Source organism: Aquarana catesbeiana, linkage group LG04, assembly GCF_042186555.1.
Source record: "Aquarana catesbeiana isolate 2022-GZ linkage group LG04, ASM4218655v1, whole genome shotgun sequence".
NCBI lineage: Eukaryota > Metazoa > Chordata > Amphibia > Anura > Ranidae > Aquarana > Aquarana catesbeiana.
Genome location: NC_133327.1, coordinates 197,733,727 through 197,756,673, shown reverse-complemented (window position 1 = coordinate 197,756,673; position 22,947 = coordinate 197,733,727). Strand labels below are relative to the sequence as shown.

At 47.9% G+C, this 22,947-nt stretch overlaps 1 protein-coding gene across 3 annotated transcripts in view; it reads left to right on the top strand.

Moving 5' to 3' along the window:
• VEPH1 (ventricular zone expressed PH domain containing 1) overlaps window positions 1-22,947 on the top strand; it is a 675,925-nt gene that overhangs the window by 614,787 nt on the left and 38,191 nt on the right. For all 3 annotated transcript variants that reach the window (XM_073626085.1, XM_073626082.1, XM_073626083.1), the window contains one exon: window positions 19,978-20,114. In XM_073626085.1, the coding sequence (XP_073482186.1) occupies window positions 19,978-20,114 (137 nt within the window). The remainder of the gene's footprint in view (window positions 1-19,977; window positions 20,115-22,947) is intronic.

Genomic DNA, 22,947 nt, shown 5'->3' with positions numbered 1-22,947 from the left:
GGCGTAGACCTGAAGAGTGAGAGATAGAGTTTGCATAAGCGGAGAGACGAGGGAGCAGAATGTCGCTGAATGTTTTATAGTATAAAATAGTGAACCCACCCGGTCCAGGAGCTTTGCCGGATGGGGATGATTACAATGCTGCCTGGAATTCCTCAACCGAGAAATCCTCCTCCATTTCTTTGAGGACAGATATGGGCAATTTAGGTAGGTTAGCTGCTCTCAAGTAGGAAAGCAAGCGGCTTCTTCTCTCTTTTTGTGGTAGAGAAGACAGGTCATTTTTAACATTATATAGGTCCTCGTAATACTCTCTAAAGGCCTTAGCAATATCTGGGGTTGCATGGGCTAGCTCTCCTGTTGAGAGTTTGATTTTGGAAATAAATGACTGTGATTGTTTAGTCTTTAGAATTCTAGCTAGTAGCTTACTTGGTTTGTTTCCCCATTCATAAAATTTCTGTGATAGACGTTGGAATTTTCTTTTCGTATCCAAATTGAGAAGGGATTTTAGTTCCTCTCGTTTGAGTGTGAGGGATTGGAGGTGCTCAATATGCATAGAGAGTTTATGTTGTTTATCAAGAACCGCTATCTCCTGTAAAACCTGATCAATCTGTTGACCATGCTCCCTTTTCTTCCTCGCACCGAGCTCAATAAGACGACCCCTAATAGTTCCTTATGAGCTTCCCACACAACAGAGTGAGAGGTGTCAGAGTGTTTGTTTTCCTTAAAGTATTGTGAGAGATGAGAGGCTAACATGGAAACTTCAGCTTCATTAGAAAGAAGGGAATCATTGAGTTTCCAATTGTTAATGCGTCGTGGTAAGGAAGACACGGTCAACGTCACTGATACAGGTGCGTGGTCTGATATAGATGCGGTGCCAATGTGAGCAGATTGCAGGAGGGGGAGATGAAAATGATCTAGAAATATATTATCTATTCTGGAATAAGATTGGTGTGTTGTGGAAAAGTGTGAAAAATCCTTCTCCTTCTCCTAAGTCAGAAAGTTTTTGCGCTGAAGCCACCAGAAGAGACTGTTCCTCATTGTCGAAGTTATGTGGATAACTTGATTCTTGTCCCCTGTCTTCCATTGCTGTAGGAAACCTGACTGGAAGGGATGTAATCTCCACAAGTCCCATTTGACCATGGGAGTCGTGGAGACCATCGTGCCGACAATTTCCAGGCACTAGGAGGCTTTCAGGCGGGGGGGGCGTGTAGGGCCCAAGAAATTCTGTCTCGAACAGTCGGGATTTTCTCTAGTGGAAGGGAAATGGTGTTTTCCACTGTGTCAAACTGAGCTCCTAGATATATTAGACGTTGAGCTGGGTCTAGATGACTTTTTCCTAAGTTCAGGAGCCACCCGAAGCTGGACAGGGTGGAGATCACTTGTTCCCGGTGGGCCAGCAACTGCTCTCTGTTTTGTGACAATACTAGAAGGTTGTCGAGGTAATGGTAAAGACGTACCCCTTTTATTCTGATGAAAGCCACTGTGGCTAGGAGGAGCTTTGAAAAGACCCAGGGGGGACGTTGTCAGCCCGAAGGGGAGGCAGATAAATTGTAGATGATCTTGCCCGTCTTGGAATCGGCGATATTTGTGAAACTCCTTTTCCACCGGGACGTGGAAATAAGCGTCCTTCAAGTCAATTGCAATCATCCAATCGCCTGGCTGTATGGCTTGCTGGATGGTTGAGAGGGTTTCCATTTAGAACTTCCCGTGCTCTATGAATTTGTTGAGGTAGGTCAGGTCTATGACTGGGCACCAAGAGTCCACTGTTCTTTTGAACTAGGAAGAGAGGGGAGTATATCCCCTGGAACCATTCGTCCTTTGGGACGTGTATCACTGCTCCCTGAGTCTTCAGAAGGTCCATGTAGGACAACAACACCTGTCTCTGTTCCTCTGAACGAGGAACCAGAGTGGAGACGAATCTGGGGGGAGGAGTACTGGAGAAGGCCCATCTGTGACCTGACGAGACTGTCCTTATAACCCAGAAGTCCGAGACCCAGATGTGCCGAAAGAGGAGCAGACGACCCCCCACCCGACCCGCCTGGGCGGGCGCAGTCTCAAAAAGACTTGGCTTGTTCATGTCCGCCAGATGTCTGGCATTTCGCCAGCTTACGAAAGGATGCCTGCCCTCTGCTCCAATTTTTCCTGAAGTCTCGGCCAGGCTTGTAAGAGCGTGCTTCTCTGGAGCGCTCCAGGCTGCGTCTTCTGAACTGGGGTTTCTTCCGACCGAGCAGGCGCCTGTCCTGGGGAAGGAAGCCCGACTTACCGCCTGTGGCCCGCATTATGGCATCATCTAGCTTGTTGCCAAACAGTGAGGACCCCTCAAAGGGGATTTTACACCATGCTTGCTTGGAAACCGGGTCGGCGAGCCAGGGGTGCAACCATAGGGCTCTTTTGGCCGTAACCGAAGACAACATAATACGTGCCAGTAGGCAGATCAAATCAATATACGCCTCCCCCAGGAAGACTGCTGCCAGCTTTAGTTCTGCGGCTGCTGAACTTCCGGCCAATTCCTCCGAGACGCCCCTGAGGAAGGAATCTACATTCTCCGTCCAGGCCTCCATGGCCTTGGACATGGCTGCTAGTGCCAGGGCCAGCAAGCTCATAAATTTTTTTAAGATCCTGATCTATCTTCCTCTCAAGCCCATCCTTGAAGGACACTGCGTCTTTCAAAGGAAGAGTAACGTGTTTGGCCAGACGCATTAGGGCTGCGTCCACAAGGGGAGTATTCTCCAGACTCTTCACTTCTTCTGACTTGAAGGGGTATAATCTGGAGGTTTTACTTGACATGGAGGACTTCATTTCTGTCTTACTCCATTCCTCATCAATGATGTCCTTTAGTTCAGGAAGGAGCGGAAAATTTGAGCGTTCTTTCCCCAGATGTTTAAACTATTTTTTTCTGGGGGAGTGGAGGGGTCTTCCCATTTCAGTGCCTCCTTGATTGCTTTGATTAATGGTGAAACCATAGCGAAGTCAAAGCCTCCGATGTCCTCTTCTTCTACAGGTTCATCATCCGAGGAGTCAAGAGAGGCAACATAGGGCTGGGAAGTGCACCAGCCATCATGGGCCTCATCAGCCGGCGGGACAGAAAAAGTAGTGGACTGGCTCGTCGTGCGGGATGTGTCCATCTCCATTAGGGATTGATGTACCACACGTTTTACAAGAGACTCTAAATGCAGATTTTCTGTCTCCTTTTCCCTAACCGCACGGGCAGAGCAACGATCACACAAAGACTTGCCCTCCGGGACTCGTGTCCTACATCCCCAGCAGGCTCTGCGATCAGAGCGGCTGTCATGGCGATGGGAGCGGTGTCTGGAGGAGGAATGAGAACATCTCCTCCGGTGGTGACATCCGGACTGGGAGTCTCGTTTGGATCTGGATGATGAACGATTTTGTGGCCTGGCAAGGTCTCTGACATTCTGGACCGCGACCAGAGGGTCCGTCCTGGAAGGGCTAGAGAAAAAACAGAAAAGGGGGAGGGAAGAAATCATATCAGAACCGCAAATATTTGCGCCTATACCTCAACCCCTCCCCTCACAAGCACATACCTTGTGCGTGAGGGCTGGCCACTTAAAGGCGGTGACTTGTCCATGATCTTGGTTGAGGAACGTCACGTGATAGCAGTCTGCAGACAATGGCCTGAAAAAAGCCAAGGTACCAATGAGGAGGTTTTGAGAATTTGCTCCTTTTAACAGGTATATAAATATGTATATCCACATGTACATTACACATCTATAAATATTATTATTATACCTTCGAAAAACTTCCTCTTTTTTTTTTTTTTTTTTATCATGTGTATACATATATGAATGTACTGCTACAAATAGCCACTCACCTGGAGAGAATGCAGACCAGAGCAGGGGAACCTTCTGCCTCCTTTCCCTGCCAAGGGAAATCCGATTTAAATAAGAGCTGGAGGACGTATTTAACCACCTCAATACAGGGCACTTAAACCCCCTTCCTGCCCAGACCAATTTTCAGCTTTCGGTGCTCTCACACTTTGAATGACCATTACTCAGTCATGCAACACTGTACCCAAATGAAATTTGTGTCCTTTTTTTCCACACAAATAGAGCTTTCTTTTGGTGGTATTTAATCACTAATGGGTTTTTTATTTTTTGTGCTATAAATAAAAAAAGACCGTAAATTTTGTGAAAAATTGCCTTTTTCTTTGTTTTTGTCATAAAATTTAGCAAATTAGTAATTTTTCTTCATAAATGTTGGCCAAAATTTATACTGCTATATATCTTTGGTAAAAATAACCCAAATTAGTGTATATTATTTGGTCTTTGTGAAAGTTATAGAGTCTACAAACTATGGTGCCAATCACTGAAAATTGAAAACATCTGATCAGGCCTTCAGTACATCAGGTGAATCTCATTTCTTGAGGTACTAACAAGTCAGAAAAGTACAAATACCCCCCAAATGACCCCTTTTTAGAAAGTAGACATTCCAAGGTATTAAGTAAGTAGCATGGTGAGTTTTTTTAAGTTGTAATTTTTTCCCACAATTCTTTGCAAAAGGAAGATTTTTTTTTTTTTTTTTTCAGAATTTTCATATTTACTGGTTATTTCTCTCACAGAGCATGTGCATACAACAAATTACACCCCAAAATACATTCTGCTACTCTTACCGAGTATGGGGATACCACATGTGTGGGACTTTTACGCAGCCTGGCCACATACAAAGGCCCAACATTGAAGTCGCACCATCAGGCGATCTACGAGCATAAATTGCACATCTCATTTCTCAACCACCTATTACACTTTTGAAGGCCCTGGAGCACCAGGACAAAGGAATTGCCCACAAAATGACCCCATTTTGGAAAGCAAACACCCCAACGTATAATCTATAAGGCATAATGAGTCTTTTGAACGGTTATTTTTTTTCCAGAAGTTTTTGGAAAATGTGGAAAAAAAATAAAAACGCATTTTTTTACACAAAGTTGTCCATTTATAAGATATTTCCAACACATAGCAAAAATGACACCCCAAAATACATTCTGCTACTCTACCTGAGTATGGGGATACCACATTTGTGAGACTTTTACACAGCTTGGCCACATACAGAGGCCCAACATCCAAGTAGCACCATCAGGCGTTCTAGGAGCATACATTACATAGATAATTTCCTGGCAACCTATCATTTTTGAAGGCCCTTCATATTTCTAACGCATAGCATGTACATACCAAGAATTACAATCCAAAATAAATTCTATTGCGCAAAGGATAAAAAAAAAAAAGTATTACCTGTGCTTTTAGTAGTGTCCACAGAAGAGAGCACTGGTCTAGGCAGCAGTCAGGGATGTGCTTAGCGACAGCAATAATAACTATCCAGGCAGCAGGCAGGAATATTGTCTATAGTTGGCACAGCACAGTCCATAGGAATTGTCCAGGCAGAGACAGCCAGCACAGCCATAACATTGGTCCTGGTACACTGTTACCTGCAGACACTCATTATTGTACCGCTCTCCAGCCCTTCATAAACATACTGCCTCTTGCTACAGCGAATTATTTGCATAGTCCAGGTAGCAGGCAGAGGTGTGGTCCGTTCATGCGGCAGACAAAGGCATGATGGCAGTAAGTCAGCAGAAGGCTGAGGGCCACAATCGGGTAAGACCTGGGCACAGGGGCACAGGGGTAGAGGCTTCGACCCACCCAAATCTCTATGAAGCCTCCGGACTCCAGACCCTAATGCGGAAATTACAAAACCGTGAGACCCCTGTGTACTATAGTAGCAGGGCAACAGATCAGTCCAAGCGGTAGGCAAAAGCATAGTCCATAAAACAGGCCAGGGTCAGTTATCGTGCAAGCAGTCCAAGCAGTAGGCAGAAGCGTAGTCACAAAACAGGCCAGGGTCAGTTCACGAGCAAGCAGTCCAAACGGTGGGCAGAGGCATAGTCAAAACAGGCCAGGGTCAGTTCATGTGGAAGCAGTCCAAACGGTAGGCAGAGGCATAGTCAAAAGGCAGACCAGGGTCATTTCACATTGAAGGCAGTGGCATGGTTATTTGGGGAAGCATGGAAAATGATCAGCGAAAATGGGGAAAATATGGGCTAATAACTTAGGGATGTATGATACAGTTTGAAGCATTCACCAATGCAAAGGCCAGGTTGGGAGGGACACTGGGGACAATGGAAGCTGGTATCTTTTCGAAAACCTCTTCTGCTGCACACGCGACATCTTTTTTGCCGTCTTCGGCCTGCTTCCGATGGTGGAATGTTGTACTGGAAGTGGCGTTCATGAAGTCGGCTAACAGCATCAGAACGAAGTCCTTCTGGGAGGGGTCTTTGTTGATAGATGAGGGACGTGACTACTACTTCTATGAATTTTAGGAAGGGGGCGGGGCTTTCTGTGGATTTTGTGTAGATTATGTAGGAATTGTAAATGGCCAAATGGATTAGATATATTGCTACCTTCTTGTACCAGAATCGGGACCTCCTTATTGACAAATAGGGCTGAATTATTTAGTCATTGAAATCCACCCCCCCCCCATGTAGAGATTATAGTCTTGGACACATGTCGGTTTTTCAATGGGACCTCGTCTTCGCTGAACTACAACTGTAGTGTCATCATGAATGGTGGACATCATGTGCACGTTCCTGTTATCCTTCCACCTCAAGGCCAGCACTTCATTACATCTCAGTGTTGCTCTTTCCCCCCTTTGCAGCCTTTTGTTCACTAAGGATTGTGGGAAGCCCTTCCTATTTTTTCTTGAGGTTCCGCAGGCCAGGGTTTTTTCAATATATAGGTGTCTGAAAAGGGGCAGGCTGGTATAAAAGTTGTCCAGGTATATATGATAGCCTTTTTTCAGAAGTGGGTAAGCCAGGTCCCATACGATTTTTCCAGTTGTGCCCATGTAGGCCGGGCACTCAGGGGGCTGGAGCTGGGAATCTCTTCCCTCATATATGCGTAACGCATATAGACATCCCGTGGCTCTCTCACACAGCTTGTAAAATTTTACTCCATATTTGGCCTTTTTGCTAGGAATATATTGTTTTATTCCTAGCCAGCCTGAAAATGGTACCAGGGACTCATCCACACATATATTCTTCTCGAGGACATAAAGTTCTGCAAATTGTTGGGAAAATAAATTTATCAGTGGGCGAATCTTGTATAGCTTATCGGAATTTGGATGATTGCGGAAAGGGCACTGGGTGCTGTCGTTAAAATGCATATGCATACAACAAATTACACCCCAAAATACATTCTGCTACTCTTACCGAGTATGGGGATACCACATGTGTGGGACTTTTACGCAGCCTGGCCACATACAAAGGCCCAACATTGAAGTCGCACCATCAGGCGATCTACGAGCATAAATTGCACATCTCATTTCTCAACCACCTATTACATTTTTGAAGGCCCTGGAGCACCAGGACAAAGGAATTGCCCACAAAATGACCCCATTTTGGAAAGCAAACACCCCAACGTATAATCTATAAGGCATAATGAGTCTTTTGAACGGTTATTATTTTTCCAGAAGTTTTTGGAAAATGTGGAAAAAAAATAAAAACGCATTTTTTTACACAAAGTTGTCAATTTATAAGATATTTCCAACACATAGCAAAAATGACACCCCAAAATACATTCTGCTACTCCCCCTGAGTATGGGGATACCACATTTGTGAGACTTTTACACAGCTTGGCCACATACAGAGGCCCAACATCCAAGTAGCACCATCAGGCGTTCTAGGAGCATACATTACATAGATAATTTCCTGGCAACCTATCATTTTTGAAGGCCCTTCATATTTCTAACGCATAGCATGTACATACCAAGAATTACAATCCAAAATAAATTCTATTGCGCAAAGGATAAAAAAAAAAAGTATTACCTGTGCTTTTAGTAGTGTCCACAGAAGAGAGCACTGGTCTAAGCAGCAGTCAGGGATGTGCTTAGCGACAGCAATAATAACTATCCAGGCAGCAGGCAGGAATATTGTCTATAGTTGGCACAGCACAGTCCATAGGAATTGTCCAGGCAGAGACAGCCAGCACAGCCATAACATTGGTCCTGGTACACTGTTACCTGCAGACACTCATTATTGTACCGCTCTCCAGCCCTTCATAAACATACTGCCTCTTGCTACAGCGAATTATTTGCATAGTCCAGGTAGCAGGCAGAGGTGTGGTCCGTTCATGCGGCAGACAAAGGCATGATGGCAGTAAGTCAGCAGAAGGCTGAGGGCCGCAATCGGGTAAGACCTGGGCACAGGGGCACAGGGGTAGAGGCTTCGACCCACCCAAATCTCTATGAAGCCTCCGGACTCCAGACCCTAATGCGGAAATTACAAAACCGTGAGACCCCTGTGTACTACAGTAGCAGGGCAACAGATCAGTCCAAGCGGTAGGCAAAAGCATAGTCCATAAAACAGGCCAGGGTCAGTTATCGTGCAAGCAGTCCAAGCAGTGGGCAGAAGCGTAGTCACAAAACAGGCCAGGGTCAGTTCACGAGCAAGCAGTCCAAACGGTGGGCAGAGGCATAGTCAAAACAGGCCAGGGTCAGTTCATGTGGAAGCAGTCCAAACGGTAGGCAGAGGCATAGTCAAAAGGCAGACCAGGGTCATTTCACATTGAAGGCAGTGGCATGGTTATTTGGGGAAGCATGGAAAATGATCAGCGAAAATGGGGAAAATATGGGCTAATAACTTAGGGATGTATGATACAGTTTGAAGCATTCACCAATGCAAAGGCCAGGTTGGGAGGGACACTGGGGACAATGGAAGCTGGTATCTTTTCGAAAACCTCTTCTGCTGCACACGCGACATCTTTTTTGCCGTCTTCGGCCTGCTTCCGATGGTGGAATGTTGTACTGGAAGTGGCGTTCATGAAGTCGGCTAACAGCATCAGAACGAAGTCCTTCTGGGAGGGGTCTTTGTTGATAGATGAGGGACGTGACTACTACTTCTATGAATTTTAGGAAGGGGGCGGGGCTTTCTGTGGATTTTGTGTAGATTATGTAGGAATTGTAAATGGCCAAATGGATTAGATATATTGCTACCTTCTTGTACCAGAATCGGGACCTCCTTATTGACAAATAGGGCTGAATTATTTGGTCATTGAAATCCACCCCCCCCCCCCATGTAGAGATTATAGTCTTGGACACATGTCGGTTTTTCAATGGGACCTCGTCTTCGCTGAACTACAACTGTAGTGTCATCATGAATGGTGGACATCATGTGCACGTTCCTGTTATCCTTCCACCTCAAGGCCAGCACTTCATTACATCTCAGTGTTGCTCTTTCCCCCCTTTGCAGCCTTTTGTTCACTAAGGATTGTGGGAAGCCCTTCCTATTTTTTTTTGAGGTTCCGCAGGCCAGGGTTTTTTCAATATATAGGTGTCTGAAAAGGGGCAGGCTGGTATAAAAGTTGTCCAGGTATATATGATAGCCTTTTTTCAGAAGTGGGTAAGCCAGGTCCAATACGATTTTTCCAGTTGTGCCCATGTAGGCCGGGCACTCAGGGGGCTGGAGCTGGGAATCTCTTCCCTCATATATGCGGAACGCATATAGACATCCCGTGGCTCTCTCACACAGCTTGTAAAATTTGACTCCATATTTGGCCTTTTTGCTAGGAATATATTGTTTTATTCCTAGCCAGCCTGAAAATGGTACCAGGGACTCATCCACACATATATTCTTCTCGAGGACATAAAGTTCTGCAAATCGTTGGGAAAATAAATTTATCAGTGGGCGAATCTTGTATAGCTTATCGGAATTTGGATGATTGCGGAGAGGGCACTGGGTGCTGTCGTTAAAATGAAAGAATCTCATAATCATCTCATATCAGGACCTGGACGTTGCGGCAGAATACATGGGCATATGGTGGATGGGGTGGGTGGACCAATAGGTATGTCCTTCATTTTTTTTTGTAAGGCCCATATTTAGGGTGAGGCCCAAAAACAATTTGAACTCCTCCAAATTTAAATCTCTCCACTCAAACGGACGGACATAAGATGATTGGGGGTTGCTGGCAATATACTGCTGGGCGTACAAATTTGTCTGGTCCACAATGAACTGCAGCAAAGTGTCGGGCAAAAACAGGTGAAAAAAATTGATTTCTGTAAAATTTTGGGTGTTGGCCTGTACACCTGGCTGTGCTGTGAAAGGGGGAATATTTGGTGATCCCGAGTTGGAAGGCAGCCATGTTGGGTTGGCAAGACCATCTGGCATGTATGTAGCGGCCCTGGCTCTTGGGGGACCTGACACTCCAGTAGTTGGGGGAGTTGAATTTCCTGTGCTGGAACTCAGGTGTGATGTGGCAGCACTGGTACTGGGCATTTGTGCGCGGGGCCTATCTCTGGTGGCAGCACTGGTACTGGGCGTTTGTTCCTGGGGCCTATTGCTGGCGGCAGCACTGGTACTGGGCCTTTCTTCCTGGGGCCTATTTCTGGCGGCAGAGCTGGTACTGGGCCTGGGAATATAATCCTGGTTGCTGGCGGCTTCCTGGTTTCCAGAGTGTCGTGCCCTTTTAGGAGGGACCCATTCTTCATCCGAATCATTGCTACTCTCGATCGGTTCAAATGTCGAATTTGATTCGGAATCAGAATTGGACTCTGATGAGAACTCCCCGGTGCTCTCATCAGTCATAGAGAGGATCTGGAATGCCTCCTCACTAGTATAAACTCTTTTGGACATGGCTGTGTGGCGGGTAGCTGTGCGACGGGTGACAGATGGGTGGCAGGTGATGGTCACTGATGGGCTGTGCGATGGGTGGCAGGTGACGTTCACTGAGAGGTGATGGTGTGATGGGCGATGGTCACAGATAGTTGACAGGCGACGGTCACTGATGGGTGACAGGTGCACCGCTGATGGTCACTGATGGGTGACAGGGCACAGTCACTGATGGGTGACGGGTGAGAGGGCACGGTCACTGATGGGTGACAGGCCACGGACGGTGACAGGTGAAAGTCACGGATTGTTGACAGGCGACGGTCACTGACAGGCGACGGTCACTGATGGGTGACGGGTGCACCGCTGATGGTCACTGATGGGTGACAGGGCACGGTCACTGGTGGGTGATGGGTGACAGGGCAGGTCACTGATGGGTGACGGTGGCACCGCTGATGGTCACTGATGGGTGACAGGGCAGGTCACTGATGGGTGACGGGTGCACTGCTGATGGTCACTGTTTGGTGACAGGGCAGGTCACTGATGGGTGATGGGTGCACCGCTGATGGTCACTGATGGGTGACAGGGCACGGTCACTGGTGGGTGACGGGTGACAGGGCAGGTCACTGATGGGTGACAGGGCACGGTCACTGGTGGGTGACGGTGGCACCGCTGATGGTCACTGATGGCAGTCTCTATGTGACAGGTGCACTTTTGATGGGGTGACTGTTGGGTGACAGATGACAATTGGGGGGGGCGATGGGACAGAAGTGGTGTTGGTGCAGACACTACAGTACATAGATCTGTAACTCACTGCTCCTGGCTCTTCTCTCCTCACACTGGAAACGGTGTGTGAGGACAGAAGAACTAGTAACAGCTAGTGACAGCTCTTTGTTTACAGTTAGTGATCGGCTGTGAATGGATCACAGCCGATCACATGGTACACAGCCCTGGCCAATGGCTGTAAACTATCGTTGGTGATGAGCAGTGTTCCCAGGGAACACGCCGCCACCGACGTGCACGCGCAGTGCGCTCATGATCGCGCGCATGCGCCGTGCAATGCGGAGATGTACCATTAGTGATCGGCCGTGACTTCATCACGGCCGATCACGTGGTAAACAGCCATGCCCAGTGGCCGTTCACCCCTGTCGGTGACGAGCGGTGTCTCGGTGACACGCCGCCACCAACAGTACAGGGCTGAGCGCTCACGATCGCGCGCATGCCCTGTTTAAACGGGCTCACGTCATACGACGTCCGCCCAGAACAAGAGGCTTACCGTCCCGCCATCATATGACGGTGGGCGGTAGGCTACTGGGTAAATTCCCCACCCGTGACGTCATCACCTCCCATTGCGCACGCGCTATGGGACAGCGGCCGAACTGCGCCTGCGTGGCCGCCGAGCGATCCGCCGAACTGCGCATGCGCGAGCAGCATGGACGGCCGCGACCCGGAAGTGCCACGGAGAGCAGGAACGCACAAGCGCTCCAGCAACCATGAGGAGGAGAAATACACAGGTTTAAGATATATAAAAAAAGAAAGAGATAAACCAAGGGCATAAACAAACATAGAGATACTGCCATGGAGGAAAGAATAAGAATACCGCAGACCTTGCCAGCCGTTGATGCGTCCGTCCATCGGGCATACAGAGGCGACCACCCATCCACCATAGGGGAATACCCTAGCCTCCTAAAGCTACTCGCCCGCCCATGGCTGGGCTCTGAGCTGCACCGCATAAGGTATGCCAAATCCTGGATCCATCCAACCCGACGCGAACAGCATGTGTAGGTCCATTGGAGGAGGACAAAAAAGGAACGCAGTAGCTAGTGGTGAGTACTCATTTATGGGAATGGGGTCATATAGCATTGGAGAGGAGGCGGGGTTAACCCCACAAGTAGGCTGCCATGGAGTCTGTCAGGAAATTGTTGTTTACATCATTCATAACACAACCCCAATTCCAAAAAGTTAGGATGCTGTGTAAAATCTACATAAACACAGAATGCAATGATTTTCAAATCTTAAAAACCATATTTTATTCACAATAGAAAAACATGTCAAATGTTTAAACTGATAAAATAAACCATTTTATCAGTTTAATTAACCACTTCAATACTATAGTTGCCAACTGTTCCGGATTTCCCGGGACATTCCCGGGACTTGGACGCCATTCCCGAATTTGTGGTGTCCCGGGAAATGTCCCAAGAAATCCGGTTCTTCGCGATTTGCTGCCGCTGCCGTCGCCACTAGAGGTCCGCGGCCGGCGGAGACAATGTCTCCGCTGGCCGCCATTTTGATGAAGTTCAGGAAGACGGCTGGGGGGGGCTAGACGGAGCTCCTGCGTCGCCGTCCACCCTCCGCCCCGCCCCGCCTACCCCCCGCCCCGCTGCCAGTCTGATATGGAAAGGGGCGGGGGTTCTAGCCATGCTGCAGACACTACTAGGACACCTCTGAGGTAAGGGGGGGCGCACCACTGTGGGACTCCTGATGTGAGGGGGGGCTCCACTGGGGACACACACCTGATGCAAGGGGGCTCCACTGGGGACACCTGATGCAAGGGGGGCTCCACTGGGGACACCTGATGTGAGGGGGGCTCCACTGGGGACACCTAATGTGAGGGGAGGCTCCACTGGGGACACCTGATGTGAGGGGGGCTCCACTGGGGACACCTGATGTGAGGGGGGGCTCTGCCGGGGACACCTGATGCAAGGGGGCTCCACTGGGGACACCTGATGTGAGGGGGGCTCCACTGGGGACACCTGATGTGAGGGGGAGCTCCGCCGGGGACACCTGATGTGAGGGGGAGCTCCGCTGGGGACACATGATGTGAGGGGGGGCCCCACTGGGGACACCTGATGTGAGGGGGGGTCCGCCGGGGACACCTGATGTGAGGGGGAGCTCCGCCGGGGACTCCTGATGTGAGGGGGAGCTCCGCCGGGGACTCCTGATGTGAGGGGGAGCTCCGCCGGGGACACCTGATGTGAGGGGGGCTCCGCTGGGGACACTTGATGTGAGGGGGGCTCCATGGGGGACACCTGATGTGAGGGGGGGTCTGCCGGGGACTCCTGATGTGAGGGGGAGCTCCGCCGGGGACTCCTGATGTGAGGGGGAGCTCCGCCGGGGACTCCTGATGTGAGGGGGGCTCCGCTGGAGACACCTGATGTGAGGGGGGCTCCGCCGGGGACACCTGATGTGAGGGGGGCTCCGCCGGGGACACCTGATGTGAGGGGGGCTCCGCCGGGGACACCTGATGTGAGGGGGAGCTCCGCCGGGGACTCCTGGTGTGAGGGGGAGCTCCGCCGGGGACTCCTGGTGTGAGGGGGAGCTCCGCCGGGGACTCCTGGTGTGAGGGGGAGCTCCGCCGGGGACTCCTTGTGTGAGAGGGAGCTCCGCCGGGGACTCCTGGTGTGAGGGGGGGGCTCCGCTGGGGATTCCTGGTGTGAGGGGGGGCTCCGCTGGGGACATCTGATGTAAGGGGGGCTCTGCTGGGGGCACCTGATGCAAGGACAGACTCTGCTGGGACATCTGACACAAGGACGGACGGCTGGTGGCAGGCGACGTGGCTAGTGACACGCTCAGGGATCCCACAGATTCTGCATTATGGTGAGTTGAATTAATTCATTTTATATTACAATGTAATAATAGAAATAATGCACTTCAATCATCCTGACACCATAACAACCATGGCGTCGGGAAGATTGAAGTGCTAAACTTTCTAGAATACACATATTTTTATTGTGTAGGATCTGGGGCTGCTGTCCCGTCATTTCCCTCTCCGCCTCTAATCCCTCTCCCCCTCTAATACCTCTCCCCCTCTCTCCCTCTCCATCCCTCATTCATCTCAGACTCTAACCACACCCTCTTGAGCCACGCCCATTTAAGTCACGCCCACTATGTCGCGTAAACTACGCCCATTCTTTGCGTACAATGTTGGCAACTATGCAATGCCAGGCACTTAGACACCTTCCCGCCCAGGCCAATTTTCAGCTTTCAGTGCTGTCGCAATTTGAATGACAAACGCTGTACCCAAACAAATTTTTTTATCATTTTGTTCCCACAAATAGAGCTTTCTTTTGGTGGTATTTGATCACCTCTGCGTTTTTTATTTTTTGCGCAACAAATAAAAAAAGACCAAAAATTTGGAAAAAAAACAAGTTTTTCTTTGTTTCTGTTAAAATTTTTTGTAAATAAGTACGTTTTCTTCTTCAGTGACGGGCAATAATATGGCTGCACTGATGGGCACTGATACGACGGCGTTGATGGGCACCAATGAGGTCGCACAAATGAGGTGGCACTGATGAGGTGGCACTGACGGGAAATGATGATGGACACTGATAGGCGGCACAGATGGGCACTGATAGGTGGCACTGATGGGCACTCATAGGTGGCACTGGTATGCAGCACTGATGGGCACTCATAGGTGGCACCGATGGGCACTCATAGGCGGCACTGATGGGCACTCGTAGGTGGCATTGATGGGTACTTATGGGTGGCACTGATGGGTACTTATGGGTGGCACTGATAGGTGGCACAGATGGGCACTGATAGGTGGGCACAGACGGGCACTGATAGGTGGCACAGATGGACACTGATGGGTGGCACTGTTGACACTGATTGGTGGCACTGATCACATTGATGGGTGGCATTGCTGGGCATCCCTGATTTAAAATGGTGCTAGTCAGTGCCCATTTGTGGGCACTGATTGGCACAGATTGGGCACATTGGGCACATGTGGATGGCCATGGGGTACATACCTGGCCATCCACATGTTGTCTGACTCCCTGGTGGTCCAGTGCGGGCATCCGAGGGGGGGCTGCGCTGATAAACAATCAGCGCAGACCCCCCCTGCCAGGAGAGCCGCCGATCGGCTCTCCTCTACTCGCATCTGTCAGACGCGAGTGAGGAAAAACCGATCAACCGCTCTTCCTATTGACATTGTGATCAGCCGTGATTGGACACGGCTGATCACGTGGTAAAGAGCCTTCGCCGGAGGCTCTTTACCAAGATCGGTGGAGCGGTGTGTCAGACTGACACACCGCTCCACCGATCGCCGCGATGCGCGCCCTGCGAGCGCGCGGCGGGATGTTATCCTGCTGGACGTCATATGACGCCCAGTCAGGATAACTGAACTACCGCCCGGTCGTCATCTGCTATGGACCAGGCGGGAAGTGGTTAAGGTAATTTTGAAAGTGATGGCAGCACCATATCTCAAAAAAGTTGGGACAGATCCATGTTTACCACAGCAACCCCTCTTCTTTTAACAATACTGTATACATTTGGGAACTGAGGAGACTAGTTGATGGAGCTTTGAGAGAGGAATGTTGTCCCATTCTTGTCTGATATAGGATTCTAAAAATAGTAGAAGCTACCAGTACATCAAATATCATGCTCTCTCTCCTGAGTCCATGAATCCCCTGATGACATCAATACAATGTGTTCACGAACTCAGGAGAGAGAGCATGGTATTTGATGTACTGCCGGATTCTATTGTTTTTCCCTTGGTGTGGTTTGGCTGTATGTTGGACTGAAACCTGAGGGGAGGTGATGGGTTAGTACTTTGATGTGCCCGATATTCTGATATAGCAATGTGAGTGCATATACAGTATGTTTTTAACAAATAAATGTTGTATTGCGGGTATTCTTTGCAAAATGAAATTCACTACACTTGCTAAGTTCTGGGGAAAAGCATTTTTGCTTCCACATGATTGGATGATGGAAGTCAGCAGAATTTTACCTCCTTCATTATGCTCTGGGGATAATTTTCCTGAAAATTGCAACTTCTTCTCTTGTAAAGTGAACAGTCTGTTTACTTCTTATCAACTCCCTTGTATCAGAGTTTACACAAAGCTATTGACATGCCCCCACATTCGCATGACATGCCTAAAAAGCATTCAGCCTCTCAAGCCCTAAAGGGTTGGCCTTCACTGTTTAGCAAATCTTCACAGTAAAAACGAGAAAGTACTGTGTAGTGTACTGTGTCCAATCATCCAGGATGTAGACTTCACAAAATGATATTAAATATATATACTTTATTGTCAAAAGTATTGGGACACCTGCCTTTACACGCACATGAACTTTAATGGCATCCCCGTCTTAGTCCATAGGGTTTAATATTTTTTTTTTTTTAAATCAAGAAAGTTTTTATTGCTCTTGAACCAACACACTCACCCCACGAGAAAACGCAGAGTGTGTGGAGTGATAAGCCCTGCCTACCCAGGAGTACTGCAGGAGTCCCACTGTATCCTTTGTAAGGTGAGTCTCCTGCAATCCTACAATAGCAGGGTGAAACTTCTTTAAACATGAACTTATCATTGTGCGCTTTAGTGGATCATGTACACCTCGGACATTCCAGGACACCATTATTGTAGTAGCCATGTCCAGTAGATTGGGTTCTTATCTGGGTGGAGCAAGAGCCAGCCGGCTCCGCACTTGGAAGTTGAAGTTTCCCATGTCCGTGGGAATATAGGCAGTTCCTTTGGGAAGTCTATGGACATAAACTGACCGAGATTTAAATTTAGTGATACGATGCAGCATAGAGTATAACTTAGAATAGGGCGCAACTGCGCAACAGAGATGAAACGGGGGGAAACAGTCCCTGGCGTTACTGTGGCCATCCTTGGCCCATCGATATAGGATGAGAGTAGACCGTCCCCTTGCTTCTTTAGGTTTATAACAATCAGTCAAACTTGTGCCAACCGGGCAACTGTTAACCTGTCCCTTTGACTGGGATCTGTGATCTGTAAGATCTTGTGGGTGCGACTCACGCATTGTGGTATTGAGCTCAGTTCAGTGATGTATTTGAACCCGTTCAAAACGCTGAAGTTAGCTTAATGTGAAATGTCCCGTTAAACACAGAATGTAACCATCTGACAACCGCTCACCAACCTTATCAGGGTTATACTCCAACCTTCAGTCACCCCTTTCGTTTTCTCGGCGTCTCCGTAGGTCTTGTTCATTGTGATCTAGCCATGATGTCGCTTCCATTGCCGACTCAAAAAAAGTAGCCTGGCCTCTAGCGGTAATGCGTAGCTTCGCTGGGAACAGCATGGCATATGTAACTTGAAGTTTTTGCAGGCGTTTCTTCACCTCTGCAAATTTGGCCCCTTTCCGCTGCACCTCAGCAGAAAAGTCTGGGTAGAATGAGATTTTTGTCTCATTAAAGTGGACGGAGCCTCTTTCCCTCGCTAGCTTTAGTATGATCTCACGGTCTTTGTAATTCAGTAGACGTGCCAGCGGCGGCGTGCGGTGTGCCCTCTCCACTGCAAATAGTGGTGTAAAGGCCTCCTTGCCAAAAGTGTCCTGCAGCCATTGCTCTACAAATGCCGTTGGGTCTCTACCCTCCACCTTTTCTGGAAGTCCCACAATGCGAACATTATTCCGTCTGAGACGGTTCTCAATGTCGTCAGTTTTGGCGTTAGCTTGCGTCGCCTGCTGTAGTGCTGTTCTAGTGTCTCTAATTAGTGGGGGCATCTGGTCCTCCACATCGCTGATTCTGCCCTCCACTGCTGTGGTTCTCTCCCTGATTTTCTGGAGGTCTTGCCTCAGTAAAGAGACCGTTTCTGTAAGGCCCCCAAACTGCTCCTTTAAACCATCCACTGAGGCAGTACAGCGATGTACAGCGCGCAATATATCATTTAACGTGGGTTGCTGGGAATCTTCCTGCAGCATGTCAAACATATCAGGGGTAGAGATCAGGGATGATTCCAGCGGCACTGTGTCATCTAATGCTGGAGGGCTGCGGCCTCTGCTAGTGTCATGGGGAAGGGCCTGCATGGATGAAGGATTCGAGCAGCCTGCCCCTTGCAACTTCTGTGCATAATACAGCATGTCTCTAGGCTGGTCTTTACCCTGGTCTTTCCCCTGGTGCTTTTGGGCAGCATGAGACTTACCGCCGCCGTCATGCTGCTTAGCAGAGCCTCTCGCCGTCCTCTGTGCCTGAGGGGTGTCGGCGCCATCTTGGATCTCCATGCTTGTCCCGGTCTCAGTGTCTTTATCCCCCTTTCGGGGTTTCATGAGGACCGTGCCGCGCGAGGTAAGCACTGCGGGGTTCACGGGGGTGTCCGGTGGCAGATGGGGTAGGTGAGAGTCCGGATCGGTATCGGGAGAAGGATCAAAGAAGGATTATCAGCGGGAGCTCCGTGTAGTGCGACCGCTCACATGCCCTGCTCAGGCCACGCCCCCATAGGGTTCAATATTGAGTTGGCCCACTCTTTGCAGCTATAACAGCTTCAACTCTTCTGGGAAGGCTGTCCACAAGGTTTAGGAGTGTGTATATGGGAATGTTTGACCATTCTTCCAGAAGCGCATTTGTGAGGTCAGGCACTGATGTTGGACAAGAAGGCCTGGTTCCCAGTCTCCACTCTAATTCATCCTAAAGGTGTTCTATCTGGTTAAGGTCAGGATCTGTTCAGGCCAGTCAAGTTCCTCCACCCCAAACTCGCTTATCCATGTCTTTATGGACCTTGCTTTGTGCACTGGTCCAAATCATTTGGTGGAGGGGGTATTATGGTGTGGGGTTGTTTTTCAGGGGTTGGGCTTGTCCCCTTAGTGCCAGTGAAGAGAACTCTTAAGGCATCAGCATACTAAGACATTTTGGACAATTTTATGCTCCCAACTTTGTGGAAACAGTTTAGGGATGGCCCCTTCTTGTTCCAACATGACTGCGCACCAGTACACAAACAAGGTCCATAAAGACATGGATGAGCGTGTTTGGGGTGGAGGAACTTGACAAGTCTGCACAGAGTCCTGACCTCAACCTAATAGAACACCTTTGGGATGAATTTGAGCGGAGACTGTGAGCCAGGCCTTCTCGTCCAACATCAGTGCCTGACCTCACAAATGCTTCTGGAAGAATGGATGAGTGAGTTTGGGGTGGAAGAACATGACTGACCTCAACCTAATAGAACACCTTTGGGAAGAATTGGAGTGGACACTGCGAGCCAGGTCTTCTCATCCAATATCAGTGCCTTCAAATGTGCTTCTGGAAGAATGGTCAAACATCCCAATAGACACACTCCTAAACCTCGTGGGCAGCCTTCCCAGAAGAGATGAAGCTGTAAAAGCTGCAACGGGTGGCCAATGAATTATTAAACCCTATGGACTAGGACTGGGATGCCATTAAAGTTCATATGCATGTAAAGGCAGGCATCCCAATACTTTTGACAATATAGTGTATCAAATGTTTGAATCATTTCCTTATTTCAGTACCATATGCCATAGAGTGTGAAACCAATTTTCACTATTTAATGGTGGGGGAGTCCCTGAATGGTGGCTTGTCCAGGGGCATGTGCTGACTTATGTCAATTCTGGGTCTGGGGCTATTTCTAGGATTTTAATCGTATTGCCTTAACAACTGTTTTTTTTTTCTTTTCCTGCAGTTGTAAATCAAGAAGGCCAGCCCCTCATTGAAGGTAAACTTAAAGAGAAGCAGGTTCGGTGGAAGTTTATCAAAAGATGGAAGACTCGTTATTTCACCCTGGCGGGAAACCAGCTTCTCTTTCGTAAAGGAAAATGCGTGAGTGCTCATATACAGTACATTTGCCTTTCATTGATGTTTACATATGTTCCCCTGAAGGTTCTAATTATTCATTGCCCTTGATAATACAATTTGTAGCTCCCAGCCAAAGTTTCTTGTCATGTTTGTTTTTTAATCAGTGGAGTCTGTATCTTCTCTGTGGAGAAACTGCGCACATGGCCCTTCATGTAAATGGGTCTTCAGGGTGCTGAGTTACCCTGAACAGTTCTGTACATGCTGTTCATGTGAGATGACTCTAAGATTAAGTCTGACCAAATGTTGGCTGTAAAAAAAAAATAAACTCAAGGCAGCAAGTCTAGAGCAAGAAACTGACACAAAGCTGGTCTGTTACCAAGACTGTTGTTTGTATGAACCTTTTTAAAAGCTTTTTTTTTTCATCTGACATACTTTGTTCGCAGTCTATGATTTTAGTAAAATGTTGTTTAACAGAACACTGCATATGTGTTAAGCTAGGTACATACGGATCGAAATTTGGCCGGTTCAATGGGAACCTGACAAATTTCAGTCTGTATGTAGCCCTCTCTGTCCAACAGAAGACAATTTTTAGATTGGCTTCTGTCAAACAGTCCTGCTGGAAAACCAGAATTGAATCAGCCACTACAGCCAATGGCAGAAGCATTGATCAGTATATTCTGATAGGGAGGGAAGTACCCACAATCAGAATACAATAGCACACCAGGGGAGATACCTGCATCCACATTGCTTGTGTGGATGCAGGAAGGTGTACGTTTTTTCGTTTAGCCCATTGGTTGCATACTTTAAAAAAAACTTAGTGTGTACCCAGCTTAACAATACATATGTCATTTACCACTAGCTAGGGACAAACTAGAGCTTTAAAGTAAATATAGTGCAATTTTTGTGTTGGGTAGAGAAGGGAATAGTTAAAAACCTCTGTCAGGCTTTTTCTTTTTTAGCTGTCTATGTCCTGTTGAGTGGATTTCCCTTCACATACCATCCTGGACCAGAACACACACAATGAAGTGACTAGAAATCTCCCCAAGAGTCCGAGAAAATCTCCTTTTATTTGGCACCAGAACATACTGTATGTCCCTATTGGAAGAGTTAACCACTATTTCTGTTCCAGCGACGGCCCCAATATTTTGGAGTCCCCATTGTTTTTTTTGTCCTGGTGACTAATGGGTCTCCGCAGCTGCACTGTGTGGCTAATTTTCATTGTTTTAAGGATGCCATTTCATTCATGCATTCGCCAAAATACATCGAAAATCTGTAAGCACAATTTTTTTAATGCAACACACTACAGTGCACGGTAGTGTGTTACTGTGATGCGCTGCAATGCATGTCCTTCACTAAGGTGAGTTAAGGTGCCATCCAGAGTTTGCATTGCACCAACACAATGGTGCAAATGGGGCCACAAACAGCAAAAAAACTAAAATAGGTTAAAACCCCTCACCATTCTATGCAAAACTAAAATGTTTTTTTCTTTAGTTACACTTTAATAAGAGGAGAACAAACAACTAAAAAATACAGGATATCCCAATTTGTTAACTAAGAACTACATGCTAGAATTCAGTTATAAATATACAATAAATACCTGTTTGCTTTATGTTTTTAGATACACTGTTTGAAAGAAGACTTTTTTTTAAATTTCTGATTCAACCTTCCTCAAGCACTTTATTATTGTCTGTCCTTGCTACGGGGAGATTTTCCCTCACTTCCTGTTCTGACACCCCATTACCTCAACAGAATTGGACATAAACAGCAATAAATTACCTGACCGCTTCTAAACATTTACTCACTAAACTAAACAATCATTCCCAAACAAAGATTTCAGCTGGAGTTTGGCTTTAAGAATTGAGAATTGGGATAGCTTTGTTTTCTAGTTTTAAAGCTAGGATTTGCTTTAGGAATACATACACAAATAAAGGGAAGGTACTTTGCTAGTGGCCAAGACAGTTATGTAGTGATAGAGGAAGTAAGTTAGACAAGCTTACATGAGTTTCAGTCTCCCCCCTCCACCCCAAAAAAGTAAAAGTCAGCAAGCTACAAATAATGTAGCTGCTGACTTTTAATAAAAGGATACTTACCTGTCCAGGGATCCAGTGCTGTCCTTACCTAAGGGTCCTTTCACAAAGGACGGATCCATGATGATCCGCCCCATGAACATCTGCTTGCTCAGCGGGGATTGCTCCGTTGATCCCCGCTGAGCCAGCGGATGACAGGGCGGTCCCTGCACACTGTGCAGGGACCACCCTGTCGGATCTCCGCTCTCCCCTATGGGGAGATCAGATGAACACGGACCGTCTGTCCGTGTTCATCCGATCCGCTCTGCAGACGGATAGAAAAATAGGGTTTTCCTCCATCTGCAGAATTGGACCATAGCGGGGACGGATGATATCAGGTGTCAGCGGATGTTCATCTGCTGACACCCGCTATCCCATAGGGATGCATGTATGTCCGTATTTCGTCCAAAAACGGATGTATGAAATACGGACATACTGTCCGCACGTGTGAAAGGGGCCTAAGCTGATTTTTCAATGGACTTCGGGTCCCGGTATCTTAACTAAGGAAAACTGGCTGTGGCTTCACACCCAGCTTCCCACTGCACATGCTCAAGCCTCGCTGCATTTTGTAAATTATCCTGCAGTCTTCTGGGACCTGTGATGTGTCCCAGAAGGTTGCGGGCGAAGGGGGGGGACTTCTACTCGAATCATATAGGTGATATGGGCAGAACTGGGAGTGGTTACCTATCAAAAACAGGTAACCCGCTCCTCCCCCAAAAAGAATAAGTGCCAAATGTTAAAGAGGAGGGGGGAAGGAGGCGAACAAGTGGAACTTTCCCTTTTGGGTGAAG